The 20341-nt window shown below is 47.0% G+C and overlaps 1 protein-coding gene across 1 annotated transcript in view; it reads right to left on the bottom strand.

Annotated features, from left to right (window-relative positions):
* Positions 1–6331, bottom strand: part of LOC149363748 (sodium/glucose cotransporter 4-like) — a 41623-nt gene extending 35292 nt beyond the window's left edge. Inside the window, exon 1 of the mRNA XM_089573696.1 lies at positions 5887–6331. Coding sequence (XP_089429822.1) covers positions 5887–5994 — 108 coding nt within the window. The 5' untranslated portion in view covers positions 5995–6331. The remainder of the gene's footprint in view (positions 1–5886) is intronic.
* Positions 6332–20341: the final 14010 nt, after the last annotated feature.

Below are 20341 nucleotides of genomic sequence, written 5' to 3'. Positions count from 1 at the left end.
ATTGATCTCCGAGGATGGGGTGTCTTAATCTATGGAGAAGGGAAGGTTGGGGAGGAGGAGAGGTGCGTGGCAAAGCAGTCGTGTCGTTTTAGCTACGCTTATTCAGCCCCAGACATGACGGAACGCGAACAATGGCGTCAGACTCGGCGTAGCTTTGCAACCATCTGCAAACTGAGCAGAAGCAGCACCGTAAACAAGACTCCCTGCTGCGTTGTGCAAAGCGTTGTGAAATAAGATTCACGCTTGCGAAGCTATCACGCAAGATCACGGCGGGAATTCTAAGCAAGCTGATATAAGAAAGACAAGAAATATCAAGATCGAAAATTTAAAACATACAAGTAGAAAGGGAATAAGGGCAGCGTAAGCACCAATATGAAAAAAAGAAAGGCACGTGAGCTTTGCCCACTGGGTGCAAAAAGTGTGGAGAAATATGCCTTCGCGTCAACAGCACTAATGCAAGCGAAGGAAAAACTTCGCGCGCAGTCTGGAAAAGTTCCAAGTGAGACGTCACTTTACAATTCTAATGCCTAGTGCAAGATTGAAGAAAAAAGGCAAAAAAGGGGGTAAAAAGTCCCAATATTAATAGATATTTTGTAGTAATCGTGGCCCTGAACTTGTACTAACAACCAAATATTCTGTAGTATTGTGCTGCCCCTTGTCGTGGCGACATAACTGGAAGAAAATACTGCTGAAAACTACAACTACTATACCACAAGAAAATCTATCGTTATCACAAAACGACAAAACGTTGTTCGAATTTTGGCACATTTTTTTTTTTTTCCACTGGGTAAAAACGTTCCACCACGCTTATGCCATTGGTTTTTTGTACAATCAGTCCGTATACGTTTGCGTAACATTGCCAAGAACTGTAAAAAATAAAAGCAAATGAATGCTAATTGTTAGTAAAATCACGTTCTGTCCGCGTGTGAGGAGCGAACCATGAGCCACAAGAGACGCATAAAAAAGACTCGCCTTCGCATTTGGGTAATTAATGGCATGTGCAAGAGCAGGATTAAAAATATGGAAGGAAAGCCTCACCAGTTGTCTAGATTGTCTTTTCGTATTGGGTTCGCACACATTTTGTTTTGTCCTTGAGGCAGCTTTACTGACGCATTCACAAGTTTATTTTGTATGAGCAGTCTTTTTGGAGCCACTACACCTGAGCAGCGGCGAAAATGCTATATGACATGTTGGTTATATAAACGAGTCATGGAATCCCTTGATGCTTTCTAACCACGCTAGACTCGAAGCGAGGAGCACCCCATGGAGATCTGTTACAGGCCTCCGTCATAAAGGTCATTCTTCATTTTCTTTTATGTTTATTCAGCATTTCAATTGACTTTCATGTATCCCACAAATTGATTTCCAGTGCAAGATCTTCCGAAAGTAGGAAATTCAGTCTGTCGTCTGTCACATGTTCTAGGAATAAGTGTTGAAATGTTCCTATGCTTGCCCGCCAAACATAATCATTACAGTGCTGCGGTTGGAAAGTAAAGAAGCTGATAACTACTTACAAAACCAGTCTCCGAAATGCCGTTTTGATCAATGCAATTAAGTGTTTTCTAAAGAATGTACTTGTTTCACAAGAAGAAAAGCAGCAAAGGAAAGTTCGTTCATTTTCCTAATTCCGCATGGCACGTTAAGGCAGCCGATGCGCCCGAAACAAACAACGATTCAGTGATATGTCCAAGCCATGAGGTGGCATTCCCAAGAATCCAGTTTCAAAAAAGCCGAACAGGCATGGAATGCACGTTATCCAAGCCACTTGTTTGAGCTATCTGCGCCACAGGGACATGTGAAATATGGGAAGGATAGTGATGACAATCCGATGCCTGCCAACGAGCGATAACATGCGCTACGCACTGCACCGTTTTAACTGTTTCTTATGCACATTTCCAGGAAACCAGTTTCCTAGAATCAATGCAGGTGTGTGAATTGATAGCGTTTCGTTACTCCAAACTGGCAAGATAGAGCTGAAGTCACACTTGGCAACATTCCACGAGAACCAGCATTTGAATATATCATATTCTGCACTTATTACCCGAAGGCGACCAAAACAACTTGAACCTAATGTTAGCCTGGACCATCCAGTCTGCCAACAGCGCCCCACAACACATTCCTTGTGAAGTCCTTTCTTTTCTGTGTGAATTCTGCAGAACTACGAGAAAAACTACGTTTCTCTCTGAAGGACCATCCGCCAGATAGTGATGCGTGCTTCGAATGGTTTGGCCAGCGAAGCAGGAATGGTTGTAAATGGTTTCAAGACGTAAATATTTTAAACAGGTGTCGACATGGCGAACATGAGTTAGCTTCCATTCTGCTATTTAAAATGGGAAAAGTTTTGAAAACTTTGTCGTAGCTTCCGACCTCAATAGCTTCCGATGGCAACTTGCCGTCACGCTCCTATTCAACAAGTTGCTCGTGACAATGACAAAATCAGCAAACAGGAAAGAGGTCAGCACAAGGAATGAAAATTTCATAACGAGGCCTTGTTAAGAAGTTAAAGCGAAAACCGGATTCTCTTTTTGTCCTTTCTCGCGTTTTATGGCGAAGGGAAACTCGTTTTCGATCGTGCGTCACAATGAAACGCGTGGCTTCCAGCGCGGAAGTAAGCTCGTTCAGGGTGCCTTTACAAAAAGCAAGGCAAGTCCTGACAGCTCTACGAAGCACGCTTACGTAACTGGAATCAAATCTAGTTTTGCTGCGTTGGCAATGCTCTGCCGAGTAGTAGGCCACTGACATTCCTGCCCAAGTTTAGTCGTGTGCTGCATGTAACCAAGAAAAATAACTGTACAGAAAGATCGGTAAGAAGTATGCTTCATCACCGCGTGCTAAGCTCTGACGCTGCCTCCTCTTGCAAGTGCCCCGCCGCGGAGGCTCAGCGGTTACGGCGCTCGGCTGCTGACCCGAAAGACGCGGGTTCGATCCCGGCCGCGGCGGCTGAATTTCTTGAAGGCGAAATTCTAGCGGCCCGTGTGCTGTGCGATGTCAGTGCACGTTAAAGAACCCCAGGTGGTCGAAATTTCCGGAGCCCTTCACTACGACGTCTCTCATAGCCTCAGTTGCTTTGGGACGTTAAACCCCAATAAACCAAACCAATCCTCTTGCAAGTGAAAGCAGTCGCTGTTAGGTAACAGCCACGCAAGAATTGCCTGGTATTCGTGCAATTTTCTTTTTCAGTGAACTTACCAATTTGCGGTAAAAAAAAATACTATAATAAACAGCCGTCCTTAAAGTCCATAGTGTGTGCGCTATATACGTATCACTGGGCGCTATATATCACATATAAACTGGGCGATATACATCACAACAGAATTTAACAAGAAAGCACTCAACAAGCATCCGCGCTTCCTTAGTAACAAGCTTTACTAGATAACGGCTTCCAGCCCAAACAAAACGCCATTTCATCTCTCTTGTGCGAAGGTGACATTTCTATACAAATTCCGTTATCTTTTTCTCGGCCGGAGGGAAGAGACCAGCCGGGAGATTCGTTAACACTTGTAAGTTTGTAGCTTGTCACAAGGACATTTACAGAGCGCAAACATGGCTACTGAAGGACAAGAATAACCGGTCGTAAGTGTCACCGGAAGATGAAGACCAACCCCGTCATTTTTCGTGGTGCACAAATTCATTTCTTCTCATATCCGGACTTGAAACACCGGTGTTATTCAACTAAATGTTAATCGTCAAAAGCGTAATGCGACTACCACTGTCGTGACAGATGGTAGCAGAAACTTTTGTCATAGAGTAGCGGACTCAGAACGCGAGTGCTTGACGAAGCAAACAGCGCTGAAGCTGGGCACTGGAAACCACACGCATAGACAACACCGGGCTGTTCAGCATCCAAGGTCCTTCTTCAAGATTCCACAGTTGCATATTTTTCCCACGATTTCGCTGAAACCTGCCACTTTGGCACTTGTCAATAATGTCCAGGGTTTACCCCACGGCAAAGACCACACCAGCCATTAACTCGTTAGAAGTCGGCGGGGGTCTGCACCTTGAAGCACAGGGATAAGACTGACGTTAGCTTGTTGTCTATCTCATGACAGAGAGGCTGTAGTCTAGTAGGGATGAGATGGTATGTGACCTTGACCTCAGTCACCAGTGCCAGACAGGAAACATTATCTGCTGGTTGCAATAAAATGTGGCCGCGACGACACCCTTTCAGTAGATACAAAAAGCAAAAGCGCCACTGTGCCGAGATCTAAATCAGTCCGAAGCACGCGCCTCTCAGAGCCCCCAGTGTTGCTCTCCCACGTCACATTCCATTAACCATTTCCGTTCGGTCGTTCGCATAGCGTTTACCGCATTCCGTGCATCCGATGCAGCGTTAATTAAAAAGACCGGCGCACTGTATGAAGGCTAGTCTGAAGCCTGTGAATGGAACAAACATTCAGAAGGCCACTGCGAACAATTTGCTCCAGAGTTTGCTTTATATTTTTCTCCCTTTCCGACTTGATTCCCGTCCAAGCCTTATCGGCGGTCAGATGCCTCACACGTGGGCGACCTCGCTCCCTCAACGCGGCCAGAGGCTGTAAAGATTGCACTGCTCCGCGTAGCGTGGCTGCTCCGATCATTATTATTGCGCCGCCCCTGCGGCAAGCTTGCCTCGCAAGCTTGCCGCAGGTGGATTGACGAGCCCCATGCGAAACAGCCCCAACGTAAATCGTTTTCATCTCGGTAGAAAGCACGTGCGTATGACAGACTTTCGCTATATAGATGCACTTGCTGGACATAAAGAGGACACAAGTGGTTGCTCGTGCGGCGATGATTTGCTTTCTATATATTCATTTGCTCTACACTCCCAGCATCACATTTACTGCTGCTGGCATAAAAAGTTGCTTCAGTGTCAATGCACGCGAACGCTGATCTCTGAAGACAAATGAAATGCTTAATGTCATTCATACGTACGCAAAAATTCGCATGATCATTCTTTTTTCTTAATGCATAGTTAATTAGTAATGTATTGTACATGTTTCCAGGCATAAATTTAGTACTATCTATGCTCTTCGGAAAGTGATTTTCCGTATTAACATCACTACGAAGAGCGGTGATTAGTAGCGAAAGTTGACAAGGAATTGAAAATCAGATCCTAGAGCGCAGAAAAAAAAAAGGAATTGATATCTTTACACGGTTCGACACGTTGGTGTTGACTGTGTGACTTATTACCTAAACTAATGTTTTCCTAATTTATACATCATGGCGTTTGTTGTGCGCGCGAATCGCGCTTTCGGGGTTCGCGCACCTGTGCTGTGGGGAAATGTCACATGTTATGAAAAGTTAAGGCTTCCTGTTCTTAAATTGTTTTTTTTTCTTATCACCGAGAACATGGGGCACCAAAAGAAAACACATTGCAATGCATCTCAATTAGACCTACTTCAACATTCCATCCATACGTATTTCATAGCATCGAAAACTCCCAATAATTTCTAATTAATCAAAGGACGTTAAAAAGATCGCTTGTAAAAAAAAATAAACAATTAAGGATGCTGTAAATATTTTCTCAGTCGTTAGCTACATAAAATTTCAATATATCTAAGCGTACAACTAATGATAACATTCGTAAACTGCTTTTGGAGTTTGAAAACGTCAAAATTGCATCGGCGAGATTCATTGCACATGACGTACAAGCGAAAATAAGAAGAACACATCTGAGGGTTTTACATTTGTCTGGGGCATATTTGGAACTCCGCCTTAATGACGGACACACTCGCTTCGATTATTGGTTTTATAATGCGGGGTAAATTCAAGTTAATACCTGTGGGTGTCATGACCAATAGTCATCAAAATGGCTCGGCCATTACTGCCTTCTCGTTCACATACTCAGTGTTTTATTTTTGTTTTGTTGTTTAAGGACGTCAGAAAAGCAACGAAGTGTACACTCACCCAGATACCGACGGCGATCACCCCGACGAAGTACGCGACGATGACGACAATGTCCCACACTTCCAAGTTGATGCTCTCGAACGCTTTGCCTACGCCGGCCTCCGTCATGGCTTCTGAGGGTTCCTTTCGCACTGCCTAATTAATCTAAACAAACCCCCGGTTCTCTATGCCAACCGGTCGATGACAGCGCACCCACTCCTACACTTTTAACGAAGAACTCGGAACAGCGAAATATCTCACACTGTCACAGTCACACCGAAGTTTGCAAGGTGGAGCGCATCGGAGAGGTGTAGATGTCCAGTCCAGGTGGGTCGTTCGTCTTCAACCTCGGAGAAGATGGAGCAAGAAGAAAGGCTTGAAGATGAGGGGCAGACGGCGCGAGCTTCGAAAGCCGGTGCGAGCTGCTTTGCGCAGCCCTTTCGTTTCTAGGCTGACCGGAGCAGCGTCGGCGCGCTTATAACGAAGCGGCGCGCTAGCGCGAGCACGTGTCTTCGAGAAAGGGGGAAAGAGCGTGGCTGGCTCTCTCTCTCATGCGCTCCGTTGCGAACGACGCTGCCGCAGGCTGGCGTTGTTGCGCCTCAGGTGTGCAGTCGCGAGCACGTTCCCTCTCTCATTTCCTCCCCTCCTTCCCTCACCCCAACGTTCTCTTGCCTTCCGTGAGAAGGGCTTGGCGCTGGCTGGCGCTGTGGCGTCTACGTGAGTGCTTTGCGCGCGTCAGAGGAAGAGTTCCGCTTTTGCCGCAGTCTTGCAGCTTCCTCTGACAGGGTTCGTGGTTTTTACGTGGGTGCGGCGTATACGAGGGGTCACCGCGACGCCACCACCTTTTCGGGTTGCGTTCTGGTGAAGTGTGCTCGGCGTTGGTTGGTGAAGGAGTCGTAATAGCCACTTTTCTCTCGTTTCTTGCAACCGCCACCTGCACAACTGTATGTTATTACTGTTACTACTACTACTACAACTACTACTGCTGCTACTACTACTACTACTACTACTACTACACTACTACTACTACTGCTACTACTACTACTACACTACTACTGCTACTACAAAAACTACTACTGATACGAACCCGCCGCAGTGGCTCAGTGGTTACGGCGCTGGCTGCTGACCCGAAAGACGCGGGTTCGATCCCGCCGAATTTCGATGAAAGCGAAATTCTAGACGCCCGTGTGCTGTGCGATGTCAGTGTACGTTAAAGAACCTTAGGTGGTCTAAATTTCCGGAGCCCTTCACTACGGCGTCCCTCTAGCCTGAGTTGCTTCGGGACGTTAAACCGCAATAAACTAAACAAACTGCTACTGATATCCCTACTACTACTACTACTACTACTACTACTGCAGGTACTACTACTAACCTACTACTACTACAGGTACCACAGGTACTACTAACACTACTACAACTACTACTACTACTACTACTACTACTGCAGGTACTACTACTAACCTACTACTACTACAGGTACCACAGGTACTACTAACACTACTACAACTACTACTACTACTACTACTGCAGGTACTACTACTAACCTACTACTACTACAGGTACCACAGGTACTACTAACACTACTACTACTACTACAACGTTATTCATACTGTCTTGTATACTACCGGTGATTTCAGATCTTGATAGCTTCAAAGCGGTTCCCATAAGTTGGCACGCAAGATTGTACACTAATACCTGACTGGAAAGCTCCTGATTTCTCCAGGCAAACCCAATTCCTTCCTTCCTTTCTTCATTCATTCATTCATTCATTCATTCATTCATTCATTCATTCATTCATTCATTCACTGTGTGGGATCGTCAGCGGCCGAAGTGCCAGACATTTTGGGAAAGCGGAACCGAAACAGTGCAAAGGCAAGAGGAACTTCTTGCTTGAGTGAGCCCCGCCTCCCACGGGCGATGTCTTATCGCTCTTGTTGCACCGCTGTGGCGCTGGGCTTGTGCGCAGTACGCCGCGGCAGATCTATTTCACCCTCTTGCAATGAAACAAGCCGCTGGCTCTTTCTTTCTGAAGCTTGAGATAGACAAGGAACTTGCAATCGGTAAAGATCGTGAGTGTATTTCGACACACCGTTGACACGTTGGAAGCAAGGCACGTCCCTTTCTATGTCCCATCAAGACTATCGCTATTTGTTTTCGTCATCCATTAGCGAGTTACTTGTTGCTATTTCAACCTTATTTACTTTTACTTTCCAGCATCTTTGTTTACTCTGGCGCTAGACAATACTGCATGCAGTAATGTTTTTAGTTCTTTGTTTTTTTGTGGTCTATCTCTATGTGTTTCCACCTCTCCATAGTGAATCACCTCTTTATTCTTTCTTTCAAATCTTTTTTTTTTGTTCTCAATTTTTCGATATCTACGCTTCGTATCGGACTTCACGAGGCTGCAGGGACGGATTTGGTGACACGCCCCCTTTTGTCTCCACTTCGCGCGTTTCCAGGAAGGACAAAATTATCTTTCGTCGTACTTGTTGCAGCCATTCAGGGAGAGGCGACACTTTAGTGTGCGTCATTCACCCCAAATACACCAGTCGGCAACAATCTGAGAGCAATGCGGACGGGTGGTCGCTCCATATATGGAGGCAAAGTGTACCGGCGGGTGCCATATGCTCTCTCGAAAGCGCGAGGTTTATACAGCATTGCGCTGAGCCGAATTTTTTTTTTTTGTATTTAAGGGTTTAACGTGCCAAAACGACGCAAGCTATGGGAGACGCCGTAGTGGAGGGCTCCGGATAATTTCGACCACGTGGGGTTCTTTAACGTGAACTGACATCGCACAGCACACGGGTCTGCAGAATTTTTTTAAAAAATGGTAAATTGGTTTTTGACGAAAGTAAATGGTGCAGTATTTGTCTCACATATCTCGGCGGACACCTGAACCGCACCGTAAGGGAAGGGAGAAAGGTAGGAGTGAATTTCGCCTCCATCGAAATGCGACAGCCACGGCCGGGATCGAACCCGCGTCTTTCGGGTCAGTGGCAGCCGAGTGCCACTAAGAACTGAGCCACCACGGCAGCCTAGTCAGAATTTCGTCGCACTTTTTGCCCTTTAAGATCTGAATTCGCTTGCGCGAAGCTTGTTTCCGGCAAGATTTATGGGAGGAAGGAATGTGAAGGAAGGAGGGGATACATGTCTTCCCCCTCCTCTGATGCAAGAAGTATTATAGTGAAAAATCACTTTCGCCCCCATTTGCCGCCGCGGTGGCTCAGTGGTTATGGTGCTCGGCTATTGACCCGAAAGACGCGGGTTCGATCCCGTCCGCGGCGGTTGAATTTCTTTGGAGGAGAAATTCTAGAGGCCCGTGTACTGTGCGATGTCAGTGCACGTTAAAGAACCCCAGGTGGTCGAAATTTCCGGAGCCCTCCACTACGGCGTCTCTCATAGCCTTAGTCGCTTTGGGACGTTAAACCCCATAAACCAAGCCTATTGATTTGTTGACTTATTTATTCATCCAATCTGACTGATTGGTTTTGTTTAGCTATGAGGGACGCCGTAGTGGAGGGCTCCGGAAATTTCGACCACCTGGGGTTCTTTAACGTTGTTAAGAACGGCGTCAGCAGGAAGCAGCCAGCACCCACGTTTCTCCAGGATGGTTCCGAGAAACCCCTGTCCACTCGACGACGTTTGCCCCAAGGTAAACCGTGAGGCGAGGGCAACGTACTTTGCTGCGTCTCCGCGCGGTACCCAAAGGAACAACTGGACACAAAAGCGCCCAATTCTCCGGTGTCGGCTCACGTGCGGGGAGACCTCAAGCAGGTGGACGTTACCTCTTCCATTTCTCAGTAACCATGGCGGATGTCGAGGGCCCTCGTTTCGGTGGCTCTTCTGCGTACCGAGCACCATGGCTGGCTGGCGGGGGACTTCCGCAACCTTCGTAGACGTCCCCAAGGACAAAGGACTACTTTCGCCTTTTTCCCGACCTCGCATTCTCCTTTTTGCGACAGATGTCATCTGAAGGACAGGTGTCGGCAGCCCGTTAGGACCATCGGCGGGTCCGAGAACGTCGCATTCCGCAGTCGACTTGACCCCGAAGGCATCCTTTTCTCCCAGGCTCAACACGTGACGGGAGCTTGTCCACAAGTGTGTGGGGATGCGAGCTTGTGCGAGTGAAAGTTTGAAAGTTTGATCCACTTTTGAACTTGACTCATGTAAAAATGTAAATAAATTCAATCTTCTTACGTCACCTTCTAACTCCTTCGCTCAGCGGCACTCCTGTCCTGGTGGTGGTGGGAACGGGCGTCGTCGTGCTGACCGTGGTTCCGTCAAGCCGCGACCTCAAACCTTCGCCCTCAACAACATGCACTGACATCGCACAGTGCATGGCCCTCTAAAATTCCGCCTTCATCGAAATTCGACCGCCGCGGTCGGGATCTGATTGATTGATTGATTGATTGATTGATTGATTGATTGATTGGTTGATTGATTGATTGATTGATTGATTGATTGATTGATTGATTGTATTTTTGTTTTTATTTGCAGTTTTGTGTGCCAACACGTAATGAATTTCTGAGGTGACAACACTGGCCGAGTAACGTGTTCTAAGCAATTCTTCCACCGTGTCTTCTCTTTCCGCTGCCGTTAAAGGAAGGCACGTTCGAAGTTCGAATTACATCTGGGGCATGTGCATCGAAGCGTGAAACCATGCAAGACGATAGTGATCAAAGGGCGGATACCGACAAGGCAATCGCTAGACGCAGACGCCAGCGAAACGCCAGCAGCGTCGGACGCCAGTAAAAATTAAAAAAAAAAGTATAGAAAGAAAGGCATGTAAACGAAACGGATTGCATTGCATGATTTAGAGTAAAGGAATGTTCGCCTGCCTCCGGAACAAGAGCCAATGGACGCAGATGAAGCCTACAACGAACACGTAGCGACGAATTTCATTCGTCAAAAGTTGGCCAGCCAGTGAAGACCAAAATGAAATACATGTTTTTCATCAAATAAATATGTGATCTAATCGAAACAAGCCGTCGTTTGCGTTGTCAGTAAGAATTTTTTATATTTTTGCAGATAAAAGTAAGCGAAAGTTTCATAGAGCACAAGTTTCCGCCAATAACCTGGAGTGCTCAAAAAACAAGACTAGTTATCAACGTATCCCTAACGATAGTTGCAAAACCTTACATAGCCCCATTTAAACTGACGCATCAGACTCCCGACCTTCCGTATTTTTCCCATGTAGAGCCCAAGTCGTAAAAAGGCAGCTCCGCAGCGCATAAGTGTCATGCAATAAGATCAACGGAACAAACACCAGCGCCCCCAATCTCCCCGTGGAAATTACCGGCCGCACTTATTGGTCAGAATCACAGGTATATTACGAAGTGGAAAACTCATGAACAAAGGTCACAAGATGTTTGTTTCTTTGTTTTTCTTATTAGAAATGGTTCATTTGCAATCAGAGACTGATATACCTTGACCTTATAATTCGAGTGCAACCTAAACACCAATATCACGAGGCCAATAAGCGCCAAAAATTCACGAAGCAGCCATTAAGAGGACGCAAATAAGATGCCAATGTACGCGTAATGTTCCTCCTACCTCGTGTTTAAAATGAAGCAAGAAGTGCAAAAGCCACGATAAAGAAACGCTTATTCTCTAAGGCAACAAATCTTCTTGCACAACTTCTTCCTCTCGTAAAGAAAAAGATGCGGACTGCATGCTAAGGAGAAGCAGGCACAACTGTGAAAAAGAAATCAATTGGAAATCGAAGAAGAGAAATTAAACAAGCGCTCAAATCTGGATGAGCGCCAGCGCCGGGTGTTTCGTTCAAACTAACATGCTTCTCCTCACGCTTGTGACGCTCGATATTGGCAAATCATTGCATTTGTTAAGCATTTCCTCCGTATTATCATCACTCATTTCAACTACTCTAACCAGAAAACATGGACAATATGGCTACTGAATTTAAAAAGCCATGATATACATAAAGGAAAAAATTCCACGTACGTAAAAGATTAACTTAAGGCCCACGTGCACCGTAATAAGTAATATATTTCCAGCAAATATTAACATGCCAGTCAATGAAATAAAGGCAGCGCGATCAATATTTATTTCGTGGAAATGCCGGTTTAGATAGGTGTGCTTTTTGAGTTGAAAGGTTTTAAAGTTGCAAATATATCAATATGTCTATTAATTAAACCCGATACTCGCAACAGATAATTTGTTTGGAGTAAATATCAATATGTGAGTCGATAAAATCAGAGCAATCCCAATTATTCATTCATTACGACTTGATATCGTCATATCAGTCCAAATCAGTTCATGAAATGAAATAAAAAATTCAACTGTTCTGTTCGCCATGCAACGGAAGAAGTACAGATACCCGTAAGCGTACTGCATATCGCAGACACCAACAGAAAATAGCGTGTGCCCGACAGCTGCATGAGATCGGCAATGTATGTTTAAGACGTGTAGGCAACACCCGATGCAACTGAACTATTTTCGGAGAATTCCTAAACATTGTTAGGAACTTTATCCAGTGATTAAGCGAGGGCCAACGGCCCAACAGATCATCGCTAGACTTAGCCGCAGGCATTTCCAGTTTAAACCAACCTAATTTTAAACTACACAGCACTTATGCATGTTTTACCGCCAGCCCTCGATATAGCCGTCTTTCGCATGAGTTTCTCTGGAAACGCATTTAAAGCCCCCAGGCGGCTCCCTGAGCCGGGATTAAATCCAAAGTACTCCCATCACCTCAGAATCACAGCTACGCCTTGATCAACCGCTACGTGTGGAAATGATGTCTCCGAAGCTAATAATATCTCGGCAGCTATTCCGGTTAAAACCTCCTCTGTAATCTGTAGATACAAATTTTTTAAGCACATTACTAATCCCGCGAAAGCAGCTCACCGCAATGTTGTTTACACAGTTAGTTTGCAGTTAGCAACGCCGTGGAAAGCTCCAACAAGTACACAAAGCGTTTGGAAACCAGCGCGAAAAAAAAACGCATACACAGAAGACACCAAGAGGGAAAATCTACGCGCAAAGCGTGTCTTTTCGCTGCTGTATGTTAGGCATGTATCCAAACCAAAGTGCGCAATTTCGCGTCTTGTACAGAGTCGACCACCCTTGTCTAGAGCGCTCGAGCGGTGCCATCCGGTGGAAATAATGCGAAATTCTAAAGAAGGCATTGACTTCCACTGATAATACTTGCGCCGGGGAGAAGCCTAATAGACATGTGCACTACAGAGGCATCAGCTCCTTACCCCCAGCAAAGCAGCTGCGATAAGATTTAACTTCATTTGCTCCCCAGCATACCCCTCGAACGCTCTAGACAAGTGTGGTCGACTCTGTACAACCGGTATAACTAACTAGCGCGGAAGAGTTTGTCAATACGCGATAAAATACAAGCAAAGAAAAAAAAAGGCAAAGCCTGCCGTGCAAGTTTTGAATTTTTCCAGTCTTTGCAAAACGATGGAGCGAGGAACTTCGCAAAAACAGGCGCTGACGCTTCTTACAGCCGCTATGTCGGAAGAATGTTTGCCTCCGAATCACGTATGCATGGAACTCAAGACGCTCTATAGCTGTTTTCGCTGGACTTGGCAGGGAGAAATAAACGTAAAGCAACAAAGGAGCTCCATATCTGCCACCGTTGAGTTACGGTGGCTTAGGCTGCCTTTCATCGTAGCCGATTGCGTGATCGAGTCAGATCGGAGTAACTTTCCGTTCTAACGTTCAAGTAATATACTGCAGTAACGGGCGACGCTTATACGCTCACCAACACCGACTAAAAATCTTGTTACCGTGCGTACGTTCACCGTACTTTCACCTCACCGTATGCCCGTATCTTGTGCCGTTGTCTAGCAACCCGAGTTACTACCCGAACTTACCCGAGTCGCTCGGGTAACTCGGGTAGTAACTCGGGGTAGCTCGGCTAAGTTCGGAGGAGCATCGGGCCAGCTGAACGAAAGACTGCTCGGGAAGAGCATCATGGGTCTCACAATCCCCACCGGGTCATCTTCACTTTGCTCTTCTCCCTTACTTGCTTCTTACCTTCCTTCAGGCTCGTTTCAGAGTAGAAGTCCATACTCCCCACGGTTCAGTCACTCAGGCGTAGCGGTTGATAAGTTTAGCCCACGAGGTGTAGTGTCTTATGTGTTGCTGGAGACGGAGGTGCCCTTGAGTGGACTGACGCGTTCAGCCGCTCAGATTCCGGCTCCGAAAGACGGTGTCGAACTCCGTTATGGAGTAAATTGTACAGAATGTTTATTTGAGCATATTTACAGTCGAGATGTGAGTGCTTCGGTCACAAAACAACATCCCGTTAAATAGGCTTCGTATTCCCCAGATCCCTGACTGGGGAATAGAGTTCGGAGAACGATGTCCTATCAGGTGGGCAGATGTGGGCACTGGTGGTGCCACCCACGGCAGAGGGCTTTACGGGGCTCCCTCGCAGGTCGATGGGAAGGGGTAGGGACAGAGTCATCAAACACTGATGTGTCGCTTTGACCACTGCGGCAAGTCTCCAAGAAGGTGAATAAACGTCCTCGTACTCCCCCGCCTGATGTCCAAAACATGAGACCTCTGTCTACGACACAACCGCCTTTTAAATAACAGCAACAGCTTGACCTTGCGCAGGTCTACTACGTCCGGCGACCCGAGGGCAGACTCGGCCACTTGACACCGCCGTCGCCGCTGCTTCCGCCGTCGCCGCTGCTTCCGCCGTCGCCGCTGCTTCCGCCGCTGCTGCTGCCGGCACCAGCCCTCGCCGCATCTTTGCTTCACGATGACTCAAGTCTGATAGTAATCCCTCCCAGGCCCGTGTTCTCCGATCTTAACAGTGTACTATAGCGCGACCACGAGTGTACCGCGCGAGATTGACTTTTGAGGCCTTAAACTGGAGAGAACTCTTCGATTATCCATTCGTGTCAATTTCGATTATAACCTAAAGGGTGACATTTTCTTGCTTCTGTTAGGCGTAAAACAGTCTGCCGTTACAATCAACTGCAGCTGCTTTGTGAGAAAGCTGACCAAACAAATTGTATAGCGCACGCTTTTCCAAATTCGGAAGATATAATGAAGCTCGTTACGGGTACTCATGCCCCGCCAGAGGGATTGAACAAACAAACGAAAAGGAAAATCTGGTAGGTGTTTAACGTAGTTAAAGCGAGTAGTTGTGTGGAAGCAGGTGTTCCTCCTTTGACTGGAAGGGACCCTTAAACTCTGCATTTAGGGTATGACGTGATATCTTTAGGGGATCAATGCCCGTATGTGCAGAATTGGTCATTATCTACTTAACATTCATAGATGGCGGCGAGTCCTCATACAACTGTCAGTGCAGTGGCGCATCGCTTAACGGACACTTCATAAATGCTGAACATTCAAAGAGCCTTAGCAACATTCCATGAAAGCAGCTAGTTTTGCAGCTTTACTATCGTTCTAGCTTTCTTGTGACTATTTTCAACTAACATTACCGAAACCGCATCGAGCTCATACCTTCTTTGCTCTACGATTAAGTCTTGTTTTAGGCTTAGGCAGGGGTTTTGTTCTGGGATACATTTATCGCGAATCCAAGGTACGGAAATGTCTGAAATGTAAGGGATAGGTATGGGATGGTACATGGGGCTCCATATCCCGAAGTTACGCATGCGCTACGGGGGACGCCGTAGTGGAGCGTTCCGGAATAATTCCGATCCCCGTTCTGCATCCTGCCGTCATCGAAATGCGGCCGCTGCGGCCCGGATTTGTTGCCATGACCTCGGGCACAATGGCTGGACGCCAGAACCCCTGAGCCAGCGTGCGGGGAGGGGGGTGTATATGTAAAGGATAGTTCTCGCCTAACGAGAAGTTAACATGCATATTTGTTTACTGCTTCGAGAGAGTGACGCTTTCAGCAAGTACGCACGCGGCTTTCCGCCATCGGATGACTAAGCGCCTCCAGCGCAGTTTCTCAGAATATGTGTTTGACAGAAGGAAAATTGAAAGAGAGAGGACAAAGCGCAGGTGGGAAAGGGGGGGGGGGGGGGTAGCAATGCGGAAAAGGTGTACCGACTCTCTCGGGCAGCGTGTTTCCGGGATACTCCCGCCCTTGCACCGATGACTGTACGACCTAAAAGTGGACAGAGCTACAATGCGCTCACTCGGCGCGCGACGGCTTAGCACTCTTCCGTGGAAAACGCCGTAACATACTAATCGATTAACCGAACGCCACGCGAGCGTCAGGAAAAACCGCAGCATCTTTCCTTGTGTGCATCCTACACCCAACACAGAACGAGAATAAATATTCTTGCAGAGATCAAACTAACACACTCAGCACTCCACTAGTTGCTACGCAACATCGATGGGCGTGAAGCGGCTAACGGTACTGATTAGTCGGAGATCAGACCAGGTGCAGAACGGCTTATTCGCACATGAAACGCTGCGATTTCCTCCTACTATTTCCTGTACCCTTGTCTTTCCGCCCGGGGTGCTTGGATTGGCCTCACTCGGTCTCGGCGGACAACCAACAAGCCCTGGCGTAGCAAGCACTCGTGTTACCTATGCACAACACGCCAACACGAATTAGCCTACACGGGAGAAAACAGGAATAAGCTGCCCTTTATCCCACGCCTTTTCAGTGGCAGCTAAGGCAGGGTACTCTGCTCAAACCATGGAGTAGACTTCCACCACTAAAAATACGGGAAAATACGGAAAGGTTGCAAAATTTTATCTGTTACGAAGATCTTGAGCGACATTTCAATCTACGCTATTTGCTCACCTCAAGAGTACGGGGCTGCGTTTAAAAACCTCTTCCCAGGGCTAACTGCATCAAGTTACTAGGCATTGATGTAGGAGTATGCCTCCGGTGTTCAAGAGTAAGCATTTCGTATATTGATTGATCGAAATGTTCCCCGGTATTCCCGGTATTTTGGCAACATACCCTGCCCCTAAAAATGATTGCGCTAAAGGACAGCTGACTACCTTTTTAATTCCCGTATAGACTAATTCACGCTTAGGCTTTAGTAGCAGCCTCGAGTTTATGTCATCTTGAAGGTGTACTTGGCGGGGGGAGGGGGGGGGGGTGCATATCATTTTGGATAACCGGGTGGATTCCAAGGAAGGATGACGTAGCAGAGGAAGGCAGAAGCAGCTAGATGGGAAGATTAGATGAGGAAATTAGGGGTTACAGGACAGTGAAAATATTAGATCACTGGGCGAAATGTTCTTCCTACAGATGACGAAACCGGGCTAGTGATGATGAAGGAGATTAACAGAGGCACAGAACAGATAGATGGTGGTCTGTTAGAGTGGCAGAGTGGATACCGAGAGAACGGGAAGGCAGTCGGGCTAGACAGAGAATTGGGTAAAGTGGTCACGCTATGACGCAGCGACGGCCTGGCGCAGCCGTTGGCAGACGACAGCGAAAGGGAGGTATCAGAGACGAAGCTACCGTTTACGGAAAGTTACTTTATCGAAGAACACCGACCTGTGGCGTAAATAAGATGCGATGGCCCTTCTGTCGGCGCGTTAAGGTAACAGCTTGGAGTGAATACGGCACATGAGAATCCATGTCAACAAGCTTTCAAAAAGTTTTCCGGTTTCACAGTGCACTTATAAATCATTTCCATCATTAACAAAAGCCGAGTGCATCACAGAACAGAATGTGCAAGCATGAAATTTCCCTTCAATGCCAACGTATTTTTAAACGCCAACAACTTATCCACGCAGAAGTTACCCCCCACGTTGGACTGCCGAGAGAGAGCACGGCTTATAAAAATAGAAGTAAATAAAATCACTAAAATTTTTCCATTTTAATATGTTCCTATGAAGGCATCCGTTCGTTAATCGCTGGCGATCGAGTACTTTTAAGAAAATTAAAAAGAATACAGCGTCATTTAGAAGCTGATATACTTTTTTTTTTATTCGAGGGGTCACTTAAGCTCCGCCTCAAGGGTAGGAGGCAATAGCTAATGGGTTTATGCCCGTATATGCAGAATTGGTCATTCTCTGCTTACAATCATAGATCCCTGGGAGTCCTCATACCACTCTTGGCAGAGTGGTGCAGGTGTTAACCTATAAGCCACTGCCCTGCGATTGCAGGTGCTGCTACCGGTGGGGCTTGTGCGACCCAGATTGCTCTTCCCGAGCAACCTCTGGCGACCAGTAAATAATTTAACTGCCACCTGCCATAATGGGTAGGTTGCGATGATGCCACAAGGTCACGTGACCTTTTTGCGCTCATGGTCAACGACGCCGGTTCTTCTGCCAACCGAGCGCACTAACGCTGTCGCATTAAATGTATTGATAATAAGTGCTGTTGTAACGACGGACATACCCCCCCAGAAGGTCTAGGCGTTCACTCAGTTTGCGTTTCTCCGAACGCCCAGTCTTCTCGAGTAGCTCGACATGCTGCCGTGTGCACCCCATTCGCTCTCAAATAGAGTCGTTCAAACTAGACAGCCTAGATAGCTATACGTAGTAGGTAGTTCTCAAACAGCATGATAAGCAAATTGCGCACCGCACAAGAGGACGGCGCAGACGATACCCCCGACCGCTGATGTATGGATGGATTTCCGGAAGTTAGGAGCGCCCCCTTTGAAACGGGGTGGTGGCTGTTGACACCATGAGCGGCTTTTTTTTCCCCTCTGTATTTCTTTAACCAGGGTAAATTGGTCCATAAATTCGCAATTTTCTTTTGGTGCATTTTTAATCCTACTCTGCTAACCTTACGTCACTTCTCTGCTTTTGAGCCACCATTCTTCCAGCTGCTTTTGTTAACTTCCACCGCAGATTCTTCGGTTTCTGTGAGCGCCCCTTATGTTTGTAAACACTTTGTTGATCCACAAAGGGTGCCACCCAAGAGGAGGCCCAAAAAATGCATGTGTTTACATGTAGCAAGTAATCAAGCAGCATATTCCACATCACAGTGGCAAACATGAAAAAACAGTGACAAGAATAGCCGTAAAAGATTAGTAGCCCAAAAGAGCGGAGCCGATACCTTCATACTGGTCCGGTATACGTATCCGTATAAAACCTCCGTTATAAGCGCTTGGACCACTGCCTGTGTGAACGCGTGACAGCCTTCGGGCCCTGCAGTTGCATTCATGCAATGTTTTCGGCCCTCCGAGTATTGACAAAAACAGCAGGACCGTACTTTTAAAATTCCTCGGGCCCCGGAGCCCGGGCATGCCCGCTGGGGACAATGTTTATGTCGAGCCCATTGCCCTTCACGTGCCACTAGTCCAGTCCACTGTGCACGTGCGGGCAATATTTGTCAAGGCCGTGATCTCCTAGCTGACATAAACACCTGGAAAGAGGCGGTCTACCCCATTAAGTATACAGACAACAAAGCCGGTGTCGTCGCCCTTGAATTCACGTGGCCTTACGTAGAGAAGGAACTGGTTGTGCGGCAGACCGGCTTGGCGCGTGCGTGTGGTCGCTCGCTCCTGACGTACGCTGCTGGCCTATCGGGCTCCACCCCGCTGCCGGTGACGTCAGTTCCGCTGCGCCTGGTTCGCGTTCCGCTGCAGCGACGGACGCCCGTTCGCTCTCGTTCGCTTGACGCGGAAGATTTGTCGCGTGCTTGTCTCGCGTCCCTTCTGCGACTACGAGCCTGCGCGCACGTCGCTTCCGGTCCCTTGCTCGAGCCGCAACTGGATTCGTTTTTAGAGCGTAGCTCTTAAGAGCCCGTTCGTAGATTGCGCCACGTCGGTGTAACCGAGCCGAACCATAAATGAGTAAGAATAGACAATGCCGTGACAGGGCTTCGAATCAGTTGTGCAGCGAACAGATCAGCTTCACTGGCCACTGCACGATACCACTAGGCTACTTTTTTTCTCTGATGGTATTTATTCTACATGGTTATATACAGAGAGGATATATATACATATATGCATATGTGTGCGTGTATACACACAAAAAAAAGCTATTTACAGAGTAGCTAGGTAGGCGCTACATGGCACAAACATGATCTAAAACATAACAGAACTAAAAGGCCGCCAGGGATATGCAGCGCATCAGGAGAGGAAACCAATCCGGTAAAAAGTCCAATTCTTTGTAAATGTCCGTTACCTGCTGCAACATTCGGCTAAAATAAATTCTGGGCGAAACTACATTTTCTCCTAAATTCCTACAGTGTGCACTACCTTGTTCTTTCCCAACCTGACTCGAAACCCTATGATATGATTCTTCTGATTGGACTTCATAGCCTTTGGAAAACGCGCATGCTAGACCGCAACGTTGAACCTGTTGTTTCACTAGGGCTATCGCAGCAGCCGATCACACCTAGTGTTAAATTGTAGCATACTCTCGCGCCATGCATTGCACATCGTCGTCTTCTTCAACTAATACTGCTATCGAACTATTATCGTCGCCAGACGTGCTGACGACCCAGCAAAGCGAAACAATGAGCCTACAGAGACTGAGACTTCGACAGGGCTGCGCTCAAATTTCGCATTTGGGATAATCATAGTCCTCCTTAGAATTTTTTCCTTTGATTATTTTTTCTTTTTAGTAGCACCTGTGTTTAGGGGGCTCTGAA

This window comes from Amblyomma mixtum, chromosome 2, assembly GCF_055824585.1.
Source record: "Amblyomma mixtum isolate Tamu chromosome 2, ASM5582458v1, whole genome shotgun sequence".
Classification (NCBI taxonomy): domain Eukaryota; kingdom Metazoa; phylum Arthropoda; class Arachnida; order Ixodida; family Ixodidae; genus Amblyomma; species Amblyomma mixtum.
Note: the sequence above shows the minus strand (reverse complement) of the source record. Positions and strands in the feature narration are given on the sequence as shown.